At 35.1% G+C, this 14,756-nt stretch overlaps 1 protein-coding gene across 4 annotated transcripts in view; it reads left to right on the plus strand.

Annotated features, from left to right (window-relative positions):
* Positions 1-8,850: 8,850 nt before the first annotated feature.
* The window catches only part of LOC114292165 (uncharacterized), a 32,091-nt gene continuing 26,185 nt past the window's right edge, over positions 8,851-14,756 (plus strand). For 3 of the 4 annotated variants that reach the window (XR_014343109.1, XM_028236068.2, XM_028236069.2), the window contains exons 1-5: positions 8,851-9,164; positions 12,987-13,056; positions 13,421-13,990; positions 14,079-14,258; positions 14,383-14,496. Coding sequence is in view for 3 of the 4 variants with exons in the window: in XM_028236068.2 (XP_028091869.2) it covers positions 9,118-9,164; positions 12,987-13,056; positions 13,421-13,990; positions 14,079-14,258; positions 14,383-14,496 (981 nt within the window). In the remaining variant the exon portion in view is untranslated. The remainder of the gene's footprint in view (positions 9,165-12,986; positions 13,057-13,420; positions 13,991-14,078; positions 14,259-14,382; positions 14,497-14,756) is intronic. The other variant, XM_082893249.1, reaches the window with a different exon arrangement.

The raw sequence follows: 14,756 nt of genomic DNA on the forward strand, positions 1-14,756 counted from the left end.
CAGAGAAGATGGCTCGAACTAATAAAAGATTATGATATTCAAATTCAGTATCACCCCGGAAAAAGCCAATATAGTTGCTAATGCCTTGAGTAGAAAATCGATGGGGAGTTTAGCTTGCCTACTTACTGAACAGAAGGAAATCTTGCAAGATCTTGGGAACTCTAAAATTGAAGTAGTATTACACGAGCAAAGCAGAATGATAGCCGTCATGTCAGCCGAACTAGTGATCATTGATGAGATCAAACAGGAACAAAAGGGGGATGAAGTCCTCAAAAAGATAGTTGATGAATTTGAAGCAAATTCGAAACTGAGATATAGTGTTGTAAACGGAGTGTTGAAATTCCAAAACAGGTTGTGTGTTCTGAATGTTCCCAAATTAAATAGGAGAATTCTCGATGAAGCCTATAAATCGATGTTTGCTATGCATTTGAGTAACAACAAGATGTATTAGGACTTAAAGCAGAGTTACTGGTGGCCAAATATGAAATGTGAGATTGTAGAATACGTGTCTAAATGTCTTCAGTGTCAACAAGTTAAGGCTGAACATCAGAAACCGGTAGGTCTGCTCCAACCTTTCCTTATTCCAGAATGGAAGTGGAAATATATAACCATGGATGTCGTTGTTGGCCTACCTCGGACACCTAGAGGTATAGATTCTATTTGGGTTATAGTTGATAAACTGACTAAATCTGCACACTTTCTGTCTGTGAAAACTACATATGATACATATAGATTAGCCACCATTTATGTTGATAAATTTGTTTTTTTGCATGGAGTTCCTGTGTCTATTGTGTCAGATAGAGATCCGAAATTTATATATAGATTCTAGAAGAGTCTTCAAATGGCAATGGGAACAGAGTTGAGACTTAGTACAGCATTCCATCCACAAACTGATGGGCAATCGGAACGGACTATACAGACTCTAGAAGATATGCTTCGAATGGGTGCTTTGGATTTTCAAGGGAGCTAGAAGACTTACCTATCATTGGCCGAATTTGCGTTTAATAATAGTTTCCACTCCAGAATTGGTATGGCACCATATGAAGCATTGTACGATCGAAAATGTAGATCTTTGATATGTTGGACTGAAATTGGGGATAAGGTCTTGCTTGGGCCCGAGCTTGTGCAGACGACTACTGATAAAATCAAAGTTATTCAACAAAGGCTCAAGATAGCTCAGAGCTGACAAAAGAGTTATGCGGATGTTAGGAGAAGGCCTCTTGAATATGAGATCGGTGATCATGTGTTTCTTTGTGTAAATCCAATGAAAGGCCAATTAAGGTTCGGCAAGAAGGGTAAACTATCACCTCGTTACATTGGGCCGTTTCAAATTTTGAAAAAGCTTGGTCCAGTTGCTTATAGAGTTGCTTTACCACAATGAATAGAACAAATGCACAATGTGTTTCATGTGTTAATGTTGAGGGGCTATCTCCGAGATCTGTTCCATATAATTGACTATCACCGAATAGCACTTGATGAAGATTTGGAGTACGAAGAATGGCCAGAACGGATCATTGACCGACAAGTGAAGCGGCTGAGGAACAAATCCATTCTAATGGTAAAAGTGGAATGGAATGAACATTATGGTAAGGATGCCACATGGGAGAAAGAAGAAGAAATGCGATAACACTACCCACATTTGTTTCCAACAGAAGGTAACAGAAGTTTGGGGACCAAACTTCCTAAAGAAGGGAAAAATGTGGCAACCCAACTTTGGATTATGTTAATTAATCTTAATTATGCTTATAATTATGAGCTTGATATGATTTTGAATGCTAATTTTATGATTATATGTGTTTGTGAATTTATATCTGTTCACCGTAGGAAAATCCGTTTGACTTCTTATTATAAAATTTAAATTGAAGGTCGCAGAGGCGACAGAAACTGAAATTGATTGTGTTTTTGCAGTCACCATGATTTTTAGAGTCTACAGTGAGATTTAATTAAAAATTGATTCGGATCAAAATAATTAGATTAATCTGATTTAATTATGTTCATTTGATTAGGCCTAAGCCTTAATTAGCCAACATGATTAGTAAAGCCTATATATACACTAATTAAGGGCCTAATTCACATTGGATAAGCTCAAAGAATTTGAAGATACACCCTAGAGGGAGAGAGTGAACCGAATTAGTGAGAGAGGGAGCTCAACCTTGGAAATTTGCAAGAGAATTCAAGAGACTAGGAGGATTAGCTCAAGAATTGGCTATAATAGGAAGAGTTGAAGCTCCTAGGTGAGTAATTGAGCTCAAATTCATGAGTTTAAACTTGTAATTATGTGAATTCCGAGATAATTGATTATCAAGAACAAATTTGAGTAGTGTTTGATGAAATTGAAGTTAATATCTTCATGCATGTAAAGAATCACCATGAATGTGCATGATCATGAAGAATTGAGCACCAAAATTCACATGCATGCATAATTTTGTTAAACTTTATGATTTTGATCATCATTTGTATTATTTGACATGGAATTAGATTCTGTATTTCACATGTATGCATCATCCTTGAAGATATGAAGCTTGGTAGCTTGTGTTATGAAGTTGTCAAGAAGAATGTGAAATGATTTGCGATTTGGATCATGGTTTTGGACAAAAGTAGACTCAATTTGCCTATGTTCTCATGTTATATAATGTTTTCCATGTTTTTATACCAAAATATGAGTTTTGAGCCTTTGGAATCAAGTCATGAACTTCAAACAGAGTTCTGGAAAACCCAGAATTCGACTTGTTCGCTCAAGCGAGGAAAGTGTTGCTCGAGCGTGAAAGTCAAGCTCCTAGAAGTTTTGCAAAGATTTGCACAGTGGTTCGAGTGGCAAACTCTACGCTCGAGCGAACCCTGTTTTGCAAGACCCCCTACTCGAGCGTCAGATATCTCGCTCGAGCGTGAAATTCATGTAACCAGCACTTTTACAGAATTTTGCAGTCCGCTCAAGCGACCAATGCTTCGCTCGAGCTGAGAACCCTGTTTCAGAAATTTTGAAAAGATGTTTTATGATTCGTTTTTCCGTTCTTTTTTATTTCTAAGCACTCTTAGGCATGCAATGGACATTCTAAATGAATTAAAGGATATGGAATAAGCCTAAGAATATTAAGCAAACTAAAGAACGGATTGAATGGTAATATGACCCAATGTGTTGTGAATCATGCAGGGTCAAGTACAATGACGAATCAAGTGTCAGAACACGGTGAGTAATATCTCAATAAAGATATTTTTGTATACACAATACTTTCTAAACGATGCCTATGTGGTAAGGTTCTAAACCTTTAAAGTGATAATATGTACTAGTGTTCTAATTGCTCAATTTGAAATGAGATATACAAAGTTATCAATGTATGAGTATAAAATGAGCCTAATGCCGTTCAGTGTATTCAATGAGGATGTGGATTGGGCCTAAGGCCGTTCTGTATATATGATGATTAAATGGGCTGGAGGCTGTTTGGGACAAGGAAAAAACACGGACCTAAGGTCGTTCTGGATACAGAAATGAATATGATCATAGATCTAGATGTGTGCACACAATAAATATGTATATGAATTAGACCTAAGGTCGTTCTATAAGCATTGGACCTAAGGTCGTTTTGTGAGTATTAGACCTAAGGTCGTTCAGTGTGTAATAGACCCAAGGTCATTTAATGTGTAAGTTGGACGCGAGGTCGTTTTGCCTATGATAGACCCAAGGTCGTTCTGTATGTGACATGGACCTAAGGTCGTTGTACTTGGGATATGATGTAAAGGACCTGAGGTTGTTTTGCTTTAACATCGAGCACTAAGCGTAATGATGAATTGTGATTATAAGAATCTTGTTCATGAACCCCTTTGTTTTGGTATTATTCATTGAGCGTTAGCTCACTGTTTATATTTATGTATGTAGGTGAGCAACGGGATGTCCAGCCCTAGCCCCAGTGAGCGATGAGAAACCAAGTTTTGAGAGATCAACCAAGGTCGCCTCACGCAAGAGGCCTTACTTTTGATTCACTTGTCTTTTGATCTTTTGTGGTCATGTATGACCAACCCTGTGTATAACCTTGGTTTTATTAATACTAGCTTTGAATGATCTTGGACGTAAGTATTACATACTTAATATGAATGTTCATATGGTGTGAGTTATTATATAGATATGAGAATGTTTTAGTTTGGACAATCTTTGTAAATTTTGCTTTCGCAATTTGGCCTCGTATTATTAAATATGATTCGGTTTCTGACTGAGGCCACAAGTAGTCTCGAGATTACTGGCCGGTTATGACTCTAATCCATAGGGGCAGGTTTGGGTCGTGACACCCTAACTGTTAGACACTTATCACCGGCGGCAGTAGTCATTACTAGCAACCATCATCAATGCCAACCATGGCCACCACTGTCAGTCCTTCCTTTCGTCTTCGCAATTGTCGCTGCTCACTTTCCAGTCTCGTAAGTCGCCTCAATTCCCAAAGACCCACCACCTCATAGATCGTTGCCATTCTCCGGTGAACCACCACAACCCTCCTCCCCCTCTGGCGAGACTCGCCTAGCCTTCATACTCCACCCCCGTTGTGTGTCATTGTCTAGTTTACAAAAGTAAAAATCTAGTTATTAAAGATTTCTACAAACTACTTTCAGTTTCCATAATTCCTTGAATTCTCTAAATCCTAAGCTAAACCCAATCTTGATTGCTGATAATTAGGGTTTGATCCAATACAATTAAAATGAATCTAAAAATGTCACAAGAGATGAGAAGTAAGGGTAGAGAGAGAGAGAGAGAGAGAGAGAGAGAGAGAGAGAGAATTATGAACTGGCATTGAGAAGAACATCGAAGGCTTCTTGGTGGCTAGAATCCATGGCGTAGTTGTTGGCGGATGAGTTGGAAGGAGAGAGAGCATTCCAAGGTGTGCTGGCTTCGAGAAGGCACTTCACCGCATTGGCGTGGCCTTACTTGGCGGCATGCATTAGAGAGCTTAAGCCGTAGCCATCGAAGTAAGAGACGTCAACAGTGGTGGCTAGGGTTAGGGTTTGGATCTGTATTCAACTAAGGTGTGTATTCAGTTGTGGTCATTTTAGGTAAGGTTATTATTGTAATAAAAAATAACTAATTAATGGTGTGCCTTGAGAACACATGTGGTGTGTAAATAGAGGCACCCTATAATCGTTTCATTTTTTTCTCTTACAAAAGTCAAAAAAATTAAACCAAATGAGGCCTTTTAGCCTAAGGCTAAAAAAATTAAAAAGTCAAAAAGCCAATCCACGTCTTAAATAAACCCATTTACCTCATATTTTAGTCAAAAAGTTAAAAAATTACTAAAATAGCATGTTCCCAAACGAGACCTTAATATTGGTTTTAATACTTTCAATTACAAAATTTTTATTAAGTTTTATAATTTTGCTATGTTTAATATATATACATATATTAATGGTGCTTAATCCTTACATCTCTATTTAAATCTATGGTTTTATGAAGAGAGAGATAGAAAGAAAAATGATTTGATAATTTCAAATATGAGAGATTCTAGAGAGAGTTTTCTATTGGCAGGTTTGTTTGGAGGGATAGGAGCATAGAATAAGGCTTACAGTTCGGTGGATGGAATAGTTCATTATTTGGTTCATAAATTTTCAACCGGACTATGAGTAAATCCGGACTAATAGTCCCCCATATATAGAACAACTCTATCCCGGGGGGAGTGAGACAGAAAGCTCGGGATTAGGATTATCCTGAGCTTATTGAAATAAAATTAATATCTCAACTAAAATAAGATTAATAAATAAATAAATAAATAAATAAAATTTATATAATTTTATTCAATTAAAAATAAAATTAAAATCTCAATTTATTTAATTAAAAATAAAATTAAAAGTTCAAATTAAAATAAAATTAAAAAATCTCAACTAAAAAATAAAATAAATTTATATAATTTTTTTATTTAATTTTTTAAAAGTTCTAGTAAAAAAATAAAATAAAATGATACATATTGAATTCAATAGAATAGTCAAATCCAAACATTTAATCCCATGACAAACAAACATAGGATTTAATAGAATAGTTTAATTCAGACATTTAATCCCATGTCTAAACAAACATATGATACAAATCTAATTCAACCAAATAATCTGGAGACAATGTATCCTAGGACTACCAGTCCGGTGGATTACAATCTCCCCTTATCTAGTTTGTCTAAACAAACACACCCTATATATATGTATTTCATATCGTTTTGGACAACTTTGGTTCATGATATGATTCAAGCCTCTTGGTGGTTGTGAATATTGGATGAGGAATGTTGTGAGTAATATGAGTTTTATCTTGAAACTACTTTACTCTGATTATACTTTTATGAGGAGAAAAAAATCCATATTGAAAGTACAATTGAAATAAAATAGTTCTAAAATAAAACTCATATTACTTATCACGTCTCTCATCTAATGTTGCTAACGCTAAGGTACTTGAAATTACCAACAAGAACAAAATTCTCAAATTCTACACCACTTTCAACACTATCAACTCCCATTTTGGTTATTGCTACTACTTGCAGTAGCTACCGAGCTTTCTCTTTATACTTCTTTACTATCACCAGCCCCCCTCACACTCTTTCTCTGCTTTCTCTTACCACACCCTGTCACTTGTTGCGATTTTCTTTCTCTTTGCTAACGAGTCTCTCTCTTTCTCTTTACATATGAATTGGATGTAGTAAGAGGGGGTCGTGAGTGGCAAAGAAGGTCAGAGAGATGGCAGAAAGTTGAAGTTTAGAGCATCTCCAACGGTGAACCAAACCTGGCATCGATTTAAATTTTGGTGAAAAAGTCACTTTTTGGAGCTCCAATGGTTTCAGCAAATTGGTATCAAAATAAGAATTCACCAAAAAATTCATCAAAGTGAGAACAGGGTACACATTTCACTACTTTACTGTGCGTGACCGTTGAAGGAGACCAACCGGTCAATCAGCCAGTCGACCGGTTCCCTTTCAAATAGGTAGGTTCAAATCGGTCAAAAAGTTCGACAGGTAAAAAAAAAAAAAAAATTTTTTTTGCCTTAGGTCGACCCACCAGTCCACCCTTCCCTTTTGATGCACGATTGGAGGAAGAAATATCAAATTGAGAAAATTAGCTTTTTTTTACTCAAATTTGGTGAAAAATTTAGTTCACCGTTGGAGATGGTCTTAAAAGAAAAAAAAAAGGGCAAGGAGCATCGGGTGGTGTGGAGAAGGACACTAAATGAGACATCAGGGAGAAATTATAGTTTGTTCCAGAAGCAAATTCAAATAGTGCTTCAATATATATTTTATTTCATTAATTAAAATTGTGTGTCTCATTACTTTTTATCACTTATGAAGAGATTATATGACAAATATCATGGTTTGTGTAGTGTAGAGTAATATTCTTGGATCACTAAGTAGCTTTTTGACATCAAGTGAAGGTGAAAATGACAAATGGTGATTATCACCCTGATTCCAATTTTTTAAATTTAATTTTTTTAGAACTTAGTTTTTTGTTTTTCATGTCTGTTTGTTAGTGAATTTATTAAATATTTTAATAATTTTTTTTAGATGCACCTAATCAATAAATATATGAATACGAAAATGTATTAAGTTTTTATATTTTTTTGTATTTTTAGTATTCAGTGAATTTTTAATTTTTTTTCACAAATATTATGTTTTTTAATTGAATTTATGTTAAGTGTATTTAAAAAGTAAAAAATTTGTTTAAAATATAAACAAAATTCACTAAAAATAAAAAATAAAAAAATTTTAATTTTTAAAAAATTGAATTCAAAAAATTAAAATTTAATAAGGTTATAATATTATTAAAATTAATTGAAATGTTCAGTGAAAGAAAAAAAAATTTGAAAATTGAAAATAGAATCATTATTTTGATTTTTTTTTTTTTTCAAATGGATTAGAGTCTCCTTTTTTGAGCTTATGCAATTGATAAAAATTGACAAATGTGTCCCATAGACAATTGACAAACACATGACGTGGCACGATGGATCCGATCAACATAAAATAAAACAAATCTGGTCCGGCCCGGGGTGGGTCGCAACGAAGTCAAATTCAACGGTCCCCTCCTGCATCTTTAAAAGGCAACTTCTAATCTCACCCATAGTGTTTACCCACGTCACAACTCCCCTTACCTTCAAAACAAGACACGTCATACAAACACCCTCTTCACCACACACGTCACGCATACACGTAGTAAAGTCACCAGTCTCATGTACTAACCGTCACTCTAGCAACCCCTCTCTACTGATTTTACCAAAATTTATAAACACCAATGCTGAAGGCCACAAAATCAGTGATTCGAATAGCTTAAAATTGTTAAAATGATGTCGTTTTGTGTCTAAAACGACGCAAAATGATATCATTTTGACAGTTTTGAGTCATTTGAGCCACTGATTTTGTGATCCTCAAACATTTTCTATTTACAAAATCGTAAGGGCCAAACTTGTCTCTCATCCGACGTTGGAGCAGAACGTGTTGTTGGATCTGTGTGGATCTATTACCCTGGTTGTTTTGATAATTTAAATCGTTTAATATATAAAATTTATTAAATATTTTATTTTTATAAAAAATTATATTAATAAGATATTAATAATTGTTTGATTAAATTATAAATAATAAATATAATTTCAAAACAAATTATTAATAAAAATTTAATCTGCTCAAATAATTATCAATATCGGAATATAACATTTTACAATAACAAAACACACAACAAACTCTATATTCAACGATTTAGGTCAAGTTTGGCTAAACTAAAAAAGTACACTTATTTCATCTTTTTATCTTTTTGAAGTCACATCAATCAACATATCCTCTCTACTTTTTCTACACATAATACAAAAAAAATAAAAAAATACACTTATTTAGTCTTCCCAAACTTGCGTTAAATTATCAAAATAGATAACTGGTGAATTACACCGGCCCAATAACACTGTTCAGTCTCATCCACAGAGTGAACCGGAGAGCCCAGTCAGTAAAGCCACGCTACTTTTTCATTTCGAAGTGATCGAGCTTTTACGGTCAATACAAGTGTGCAGTATACAATACACAACGAGAGAGAGAGAGAGAGAGAGCGAACGAGAGGGAAAATCAGTTGCAGAGAAGAAGGAATAGCCATTGGATCTGATCGAGTCCTCCGATCCGATCGCAGATGACGATTTCGAGTTCCAATTTTTTCTCCTTTTTCGAGCACAGGAGGTAACAACGATGTCTAAGTGTGTGTGTATATAATTTTCAAATTACCCAAAGTATTGATGTAATTAATTTATTTGACAGAATATTTGCTAAATTGTTATTAGTATAAATTGCACTAACTTGAGGTTTGAAGAAAATACACTGAACAAGGTTTGACATATTACATTGAATTTCATATGGTTTTAATTTGCATATTACATTAATTGGTAGTATTTTGTTGGGGGCAAATTACACCGCTTACTTTGGCCATTGTGTCATTTTGGTTAATTTTAATTGGTTCGATTTTGATTCGAATTTATAATTTTATAGCAAATAGGTTTAATTGATTCCAATTGTTGGCATTTTTTAATGGTGAATGCACACATGAGTGGTGTGTGTAGTGTTTTTAGAGATAAAATTGTAAACTTCAATTCAATGACTTTAATCTCAACCAATTTAGGGAACATTTTCGGTCAAAAACCCGCATGACATTAGCAATGGGACCAAATTGACACAAAATCTAAAATTAGGAGGCAATATTGAGTTAACTAAAATTGTAAGGACTAAAATGACAGAAGTGGCAAATTGTAGGAACTACCAGGGTAATTTGTCCTATTTTGTTGAATAGTATATGAATTTTTAGATATTTATCTCTTTATGTGTTTGTCACAAGGTATAATATTCTGTAAAAGCTATTAACCTTGTTGTTTATTCCAAAAAAAAAAAATATTAACCATGTTATTAGTTTGGTGTTCGATAAACTAATGTCAATAGCTTTAAGCAGCGGCAACCCTGATTTATTTGGGGACCTCGGCAAAATCTTGAAATTGGGCCTAGGAAGCACGGATACAGATGCGGACACGGATTTAGACACGGGACTTGGCGATTTAAAAAAAAGGGGACACGGACATGGATACGGCTAGAACACAACAATAAATTATGTTTTCATATATTTTTATTTTCTATCTAGATTAATATCAGATCCAGAAACAATCAATATTAACAAAAATTAACTCTAATTCTATATATATATATATATTGTTTAAAATAAAACACTTTTAAATTAACACTTACAGTTTATATATATATTTTTTATAGATGATCTATTAAGTATTTAAATTTACGAAAAAAATAATAAACATTCTACATTTTCAATATTCATCAAAAGTCCTAAAGAAAATGAGAGAAAAAATAACTTAGGCCTCGTTTGGGAACATGCTAATTTAGTAACTTTTTAGCTATTTGGCTAAAAAGGTAGGTAAAAAAAACTTATATGTTTGGGATGACTTTTTGGCTAATTACGAAAAGATGTGCAAAAAGTAGAGAGAAAAGAGAATCTTTGACTTTTTGGTATGATTTGTTGGGCTTTTGGCTAATTTAGTAACTTTTTGGCTAATTGGCTAAAAAAGTAAGTCTCCAAACGGGGCCTTAGTATGTCTCTAGTGTGTCCTCGAAGTGTCTCCTAAAAAAAAATTAATTAAATAAGGGGACACGTCATGTGTTGTGTCCCATGCGTGTCCCTGCCGTTGTTTTGAAGTGTCGGTGCTTCATAGAATTAGGCACTTTAGACATAAAAAAAAAAAAAAAAAATCTTGAAATTGATAACTACATACAAATTTTTTTATTTCTTAATTACCCGCACAAATTCTGCTCGCAGATATATTCACTAAAATCAAGACATAAATGTTTGTTAACATTTTTGTTTTTGGTTTTCTGTTTATATTTACAAAAATTTTAAAAAACTATCATATAAACTTGTTTCGTAACTTTTGAGTTTATAAATAAGTTCCCTCAAATTAAAAAGTAAGGCAAAAATCATAAACTCAAAAAGGTGTTTACATTTGTTTATAAACTGATATAAACATGGAAAGGAAGCAGAAGGAAACATGGAAGAGAAAGATGGGCGCGAGGTCAAGAGTTCAAACCCTAGGGGCTTCATTCTGAAACGAAAGCAAAAGGAAACAATCCTTTTTTTTTTTGGTTCAAATCAAACGTGCTTACAGTTTTTGTTTTCCAAAAATAAACAAAAACTAGTTTACAATTTTTTATTTATTTATTTTATAAACATAAACGAAAAATGTAAACGTTTCCAAATGTCACCAAAGAAATCGTTATAGGAACTAAAAAGATAAAAATATGATATTGATACTTTATGATTTAACAAAATCTAAATTACCAAAAATAAATAAATAAAATACATAAAAAAAAAATTAAATAAAATATAAAATTATAATACCTAACTATAGCAAAGTATTAGTTAAATTGGGAGCTTCTATTTTAATACACCAATTCTCCCAGTCCACATGCTAAGTGATTTTTTTTTTTTTCAAAATCTCAATTTTATCCCCTTAATTAAATTACCATTTAGGACAAACTCTCATCTTCTCCAATTTCTTTGTACACATCACCAGCCACCCTTTCACCATCCCACCAGCCATTACACCACTAGAAGCTACTTCCATAGCCTAGACTCGACCACATCCAACCCGTTCTCTCCCTCTTGTCACCCCTTTAGTCCCTAACTTACCACCTCGTCTTCTTTTCCACAGTAGATCATGCATACCACTACCCCTAAACCCTAACCACTCTCTTACTGTTCGGACTGCCAGAGTCGAACAAATTACCACTATTCGGATATCAACCACCGAACCAATAGGGTTATTCGGATATCAACCATTGAATCAATATGGTTTGCTTGGATATCAACTATTGAACTGATTTGGGATTCACAGAGGTGGGGTTTGCAGTGACAACGGGGTTCATGGCAGACGGGTGTCGCAGAGGTAAGAGTTTGTGGTAGAGGGGGTGTTGCGACAACTAGGGTTTCAAAGGAAAAGGTGGGAAGTGGCTAAGGGGTGGGCGGCAAGGATAGAGGTTGCGATGGAATGGGTTGGTAATGGCAGCCGACGATGATGGAGGATGGGTGGTAGCGACGATGCAAATTTCTGACAAAGGAGGGGGTGGCTGGTGGCTGGCTGGCTGGCAGTGAAGGTTGAAGAAGATGAGGGTTAGCCTTATGGTTACGGTTTAAAGGATGAGGAAGATGATGGTAACTTTTGGCATGGTGGGTTGCCGTATTGAGTCATCAGGTTTCAAAATCATTTAGTGTATGTCCTGAGAGAAGATGTGCATTGAGAGTAACCTGGAAATAAAAGCTCCCCTACATCTTACACAAAATTCGAATTCCCCTAAATCTTACACAAAATTCAGTGTGTCCCCAGTAGTGAGTTCACTCATTTGCTACTATTGATGCATCATGTTCTTCAAATTGCTGGCTTGAACTCCTCAGTGGCTTGAACCGATTGTGTTTCACATATTTGGATTACGCATCAATATTTTGGGAGGTGGTTTTTGTTTTGTTTTTGGATTGCTCACTTTTTTGTTCTATTTTGATGCATTATTATAAATGCAATTTGAAATATATTGTAGTCTTTTACCTAATGTTGGTGAGTGAATGCGGTTGATTAGTTGTGTAAATGTGCATGGTTGGTCTTGATTTCTTTTGAATTGAGAAATGAGGTACAAGGATTGGTTTTCTAAGATTGTTCTCAATCAAACTATGGTCAGTATAATCAGATCCCTTGTGAAGTAAGTTATTATCCTTGTTGAGTAAGTGTTCATTGGGCATTGATTCCAGGTAAAATTAAGGCAACTCTGTTGTTTGTCTGGCTTTTGCATTGCAGGTTATGTGTCTATGTGTATGTTGTGTCTATGAATTCAAAATCATGATGGTGGTTGTTTTGTGACATTGAAATAAGAATCACATAAGCATTGAGTTTGAGAATAATGGAATTGGGTGTAGTGATCTTTTGAGTTTGAGAGTCACATAGATATTGATTTTGACAGGGATGCCTATGGATTTGCTGTGAGACCTCAACACCTTCAAAGATATAGAGAGTATGCTAATATCTATGAGGTATTTGCTATTTGGGTTTGTTCTTTCTGGTCCTTGCAAGTTTCGTGCTACTATGATTACTTAATTAAAATTTTAATTCTGTCATCAATTTCTTGATATGTAAGAGTAAATTCATTGATATCACTGAAAGGTTGCAACTAAAGTGCATGTGTAGGATACAAGAGTAGTTAACAACTTAACAACTAAGCTCCAACCAACTTGGAATTGTCAAAGGCTTGTTTGTTATAATGAGCTTAGGTGTAGATTTGAGTGAAGGAACACATTACTGGGGACAAAAGAAAGAAATAAAGGAATAAGGTGATATATTTTGGGAAAGAAAAATAAGGTGTTGTGTATCCAGCTCAGTTTTGTTTCATGGTTGCAGGAAGAGGAGGAAGAAAGGACAGAAAAGTGGAGAAGTTTTCTTGACCAGCAATCACAGTCTGTTCAACTGTGCTCATCTGAGGAGGAAAGTAACAACAGGCTGAGTGCTGAAATTACTGAGCAGAAAGCAGAGCCTGGTCCACAGTTGAGTCGGGGTAGGGAGCCTGCTTTTGATATTCAGACAGAGAGTGATCCCAAGAAGGACGTACAGGTGGCAACAAAAACAAAAAACTGTGAGGTGCAAACATGGGCTGAAATTAGGCCATCACTTCATGCCATTGAGCTTATGATGAGTTCCCGTGGCAAGAAGAGAAAAAACATGAAATATGAGCACATAACCACTTCTCAAAATCATCTCCCATCAATTGAAGAGGCGAGAACTTCAAGACAGGAATCTGAGGAGAACTTTGAGGACGAGTTTTATGATAATGAGATAGTAGATGACAGTGTGAATACACCTGCAGAAGGAACTGCCGCTAATGATGGAGCCTCTCTGGAACCTTTCTTCCCTTGGAAACAAGAACTAGAGTTCCTTGTTCATGGGGGAGTACCAAGGGAGCTCAGGGGTGAGGTAAAGTTAACACTTTTACTGAGTTTGTAGATTCTCTTAAATTCGTATGTTAGCAGAAAAGTGTTGTATTCATACAACCTCATGACAGGTATGGCAAGCCTTTGTTGGTGTGAGAACATGCAGGGTGGAGGGATATTACCAGAATTTGCTAGCTGCAGAAAATGATTCCAATGATATGCGGGAGGATGATAAATCATGCAATAGCAATAAGGGGCCCAATGGAGAGAGAGTTGGTGTACCTCAGAAATTGAGACAGCAGATTGAGAAGGTCATTGATGCATGCATCCTGGACTTTATCTTTCAATATTTTACAATTTGTCGGTGCTTCTTCTTTTACTTTGAATTGCAATTGAGGTTTCTCCTTGGACTAACTTCTTCTGTTGTCTTTGCAGGATTTGCCTCGAACTTTTCCAGGTCATCCTGCATTGGATGAGGATGGTAAGAATTCCTTGAGACGTCTACTTTTAGCATATGCTCGACATAACCCCTCTGTTGGGTATTGTCAGGTAATTGGCCGGAAGGAGTCTCTATGCTTGGCTATTCTTAACTACTTAAAGATAGGCAATTTAACTGTATTCTAATAGAAGTTCCATATTTTGATCTTGTGGAGTTGTTGGTACTTGTATTATTCCTTTCCCATTTATGGTGTATCCTTGGATGAAAACTTTTTATAGCAATTCCTGCTGCTTGTTATGTGGTTGTGACCATGTTTGTAGGTCATCCAACTACTAGTTTGCTTCTTAATGAAATGCAAGTATGTTAAACT

This window comes from Camellia sinensis, chromosome 10, assembly GCF_055761805.1.
Source record: "Camellia sinensis isolate YWXY chromosome 10, ASM5576180v1, whole genome shotgun sequence".
NCBI classification, from domain to species: domain Eukaryota; kingdom Viridiplantae; phylum Streptophyta; class Magnoliopsida; order Ericales; family Theaceae; genus Camellia; species Camellia sinensis.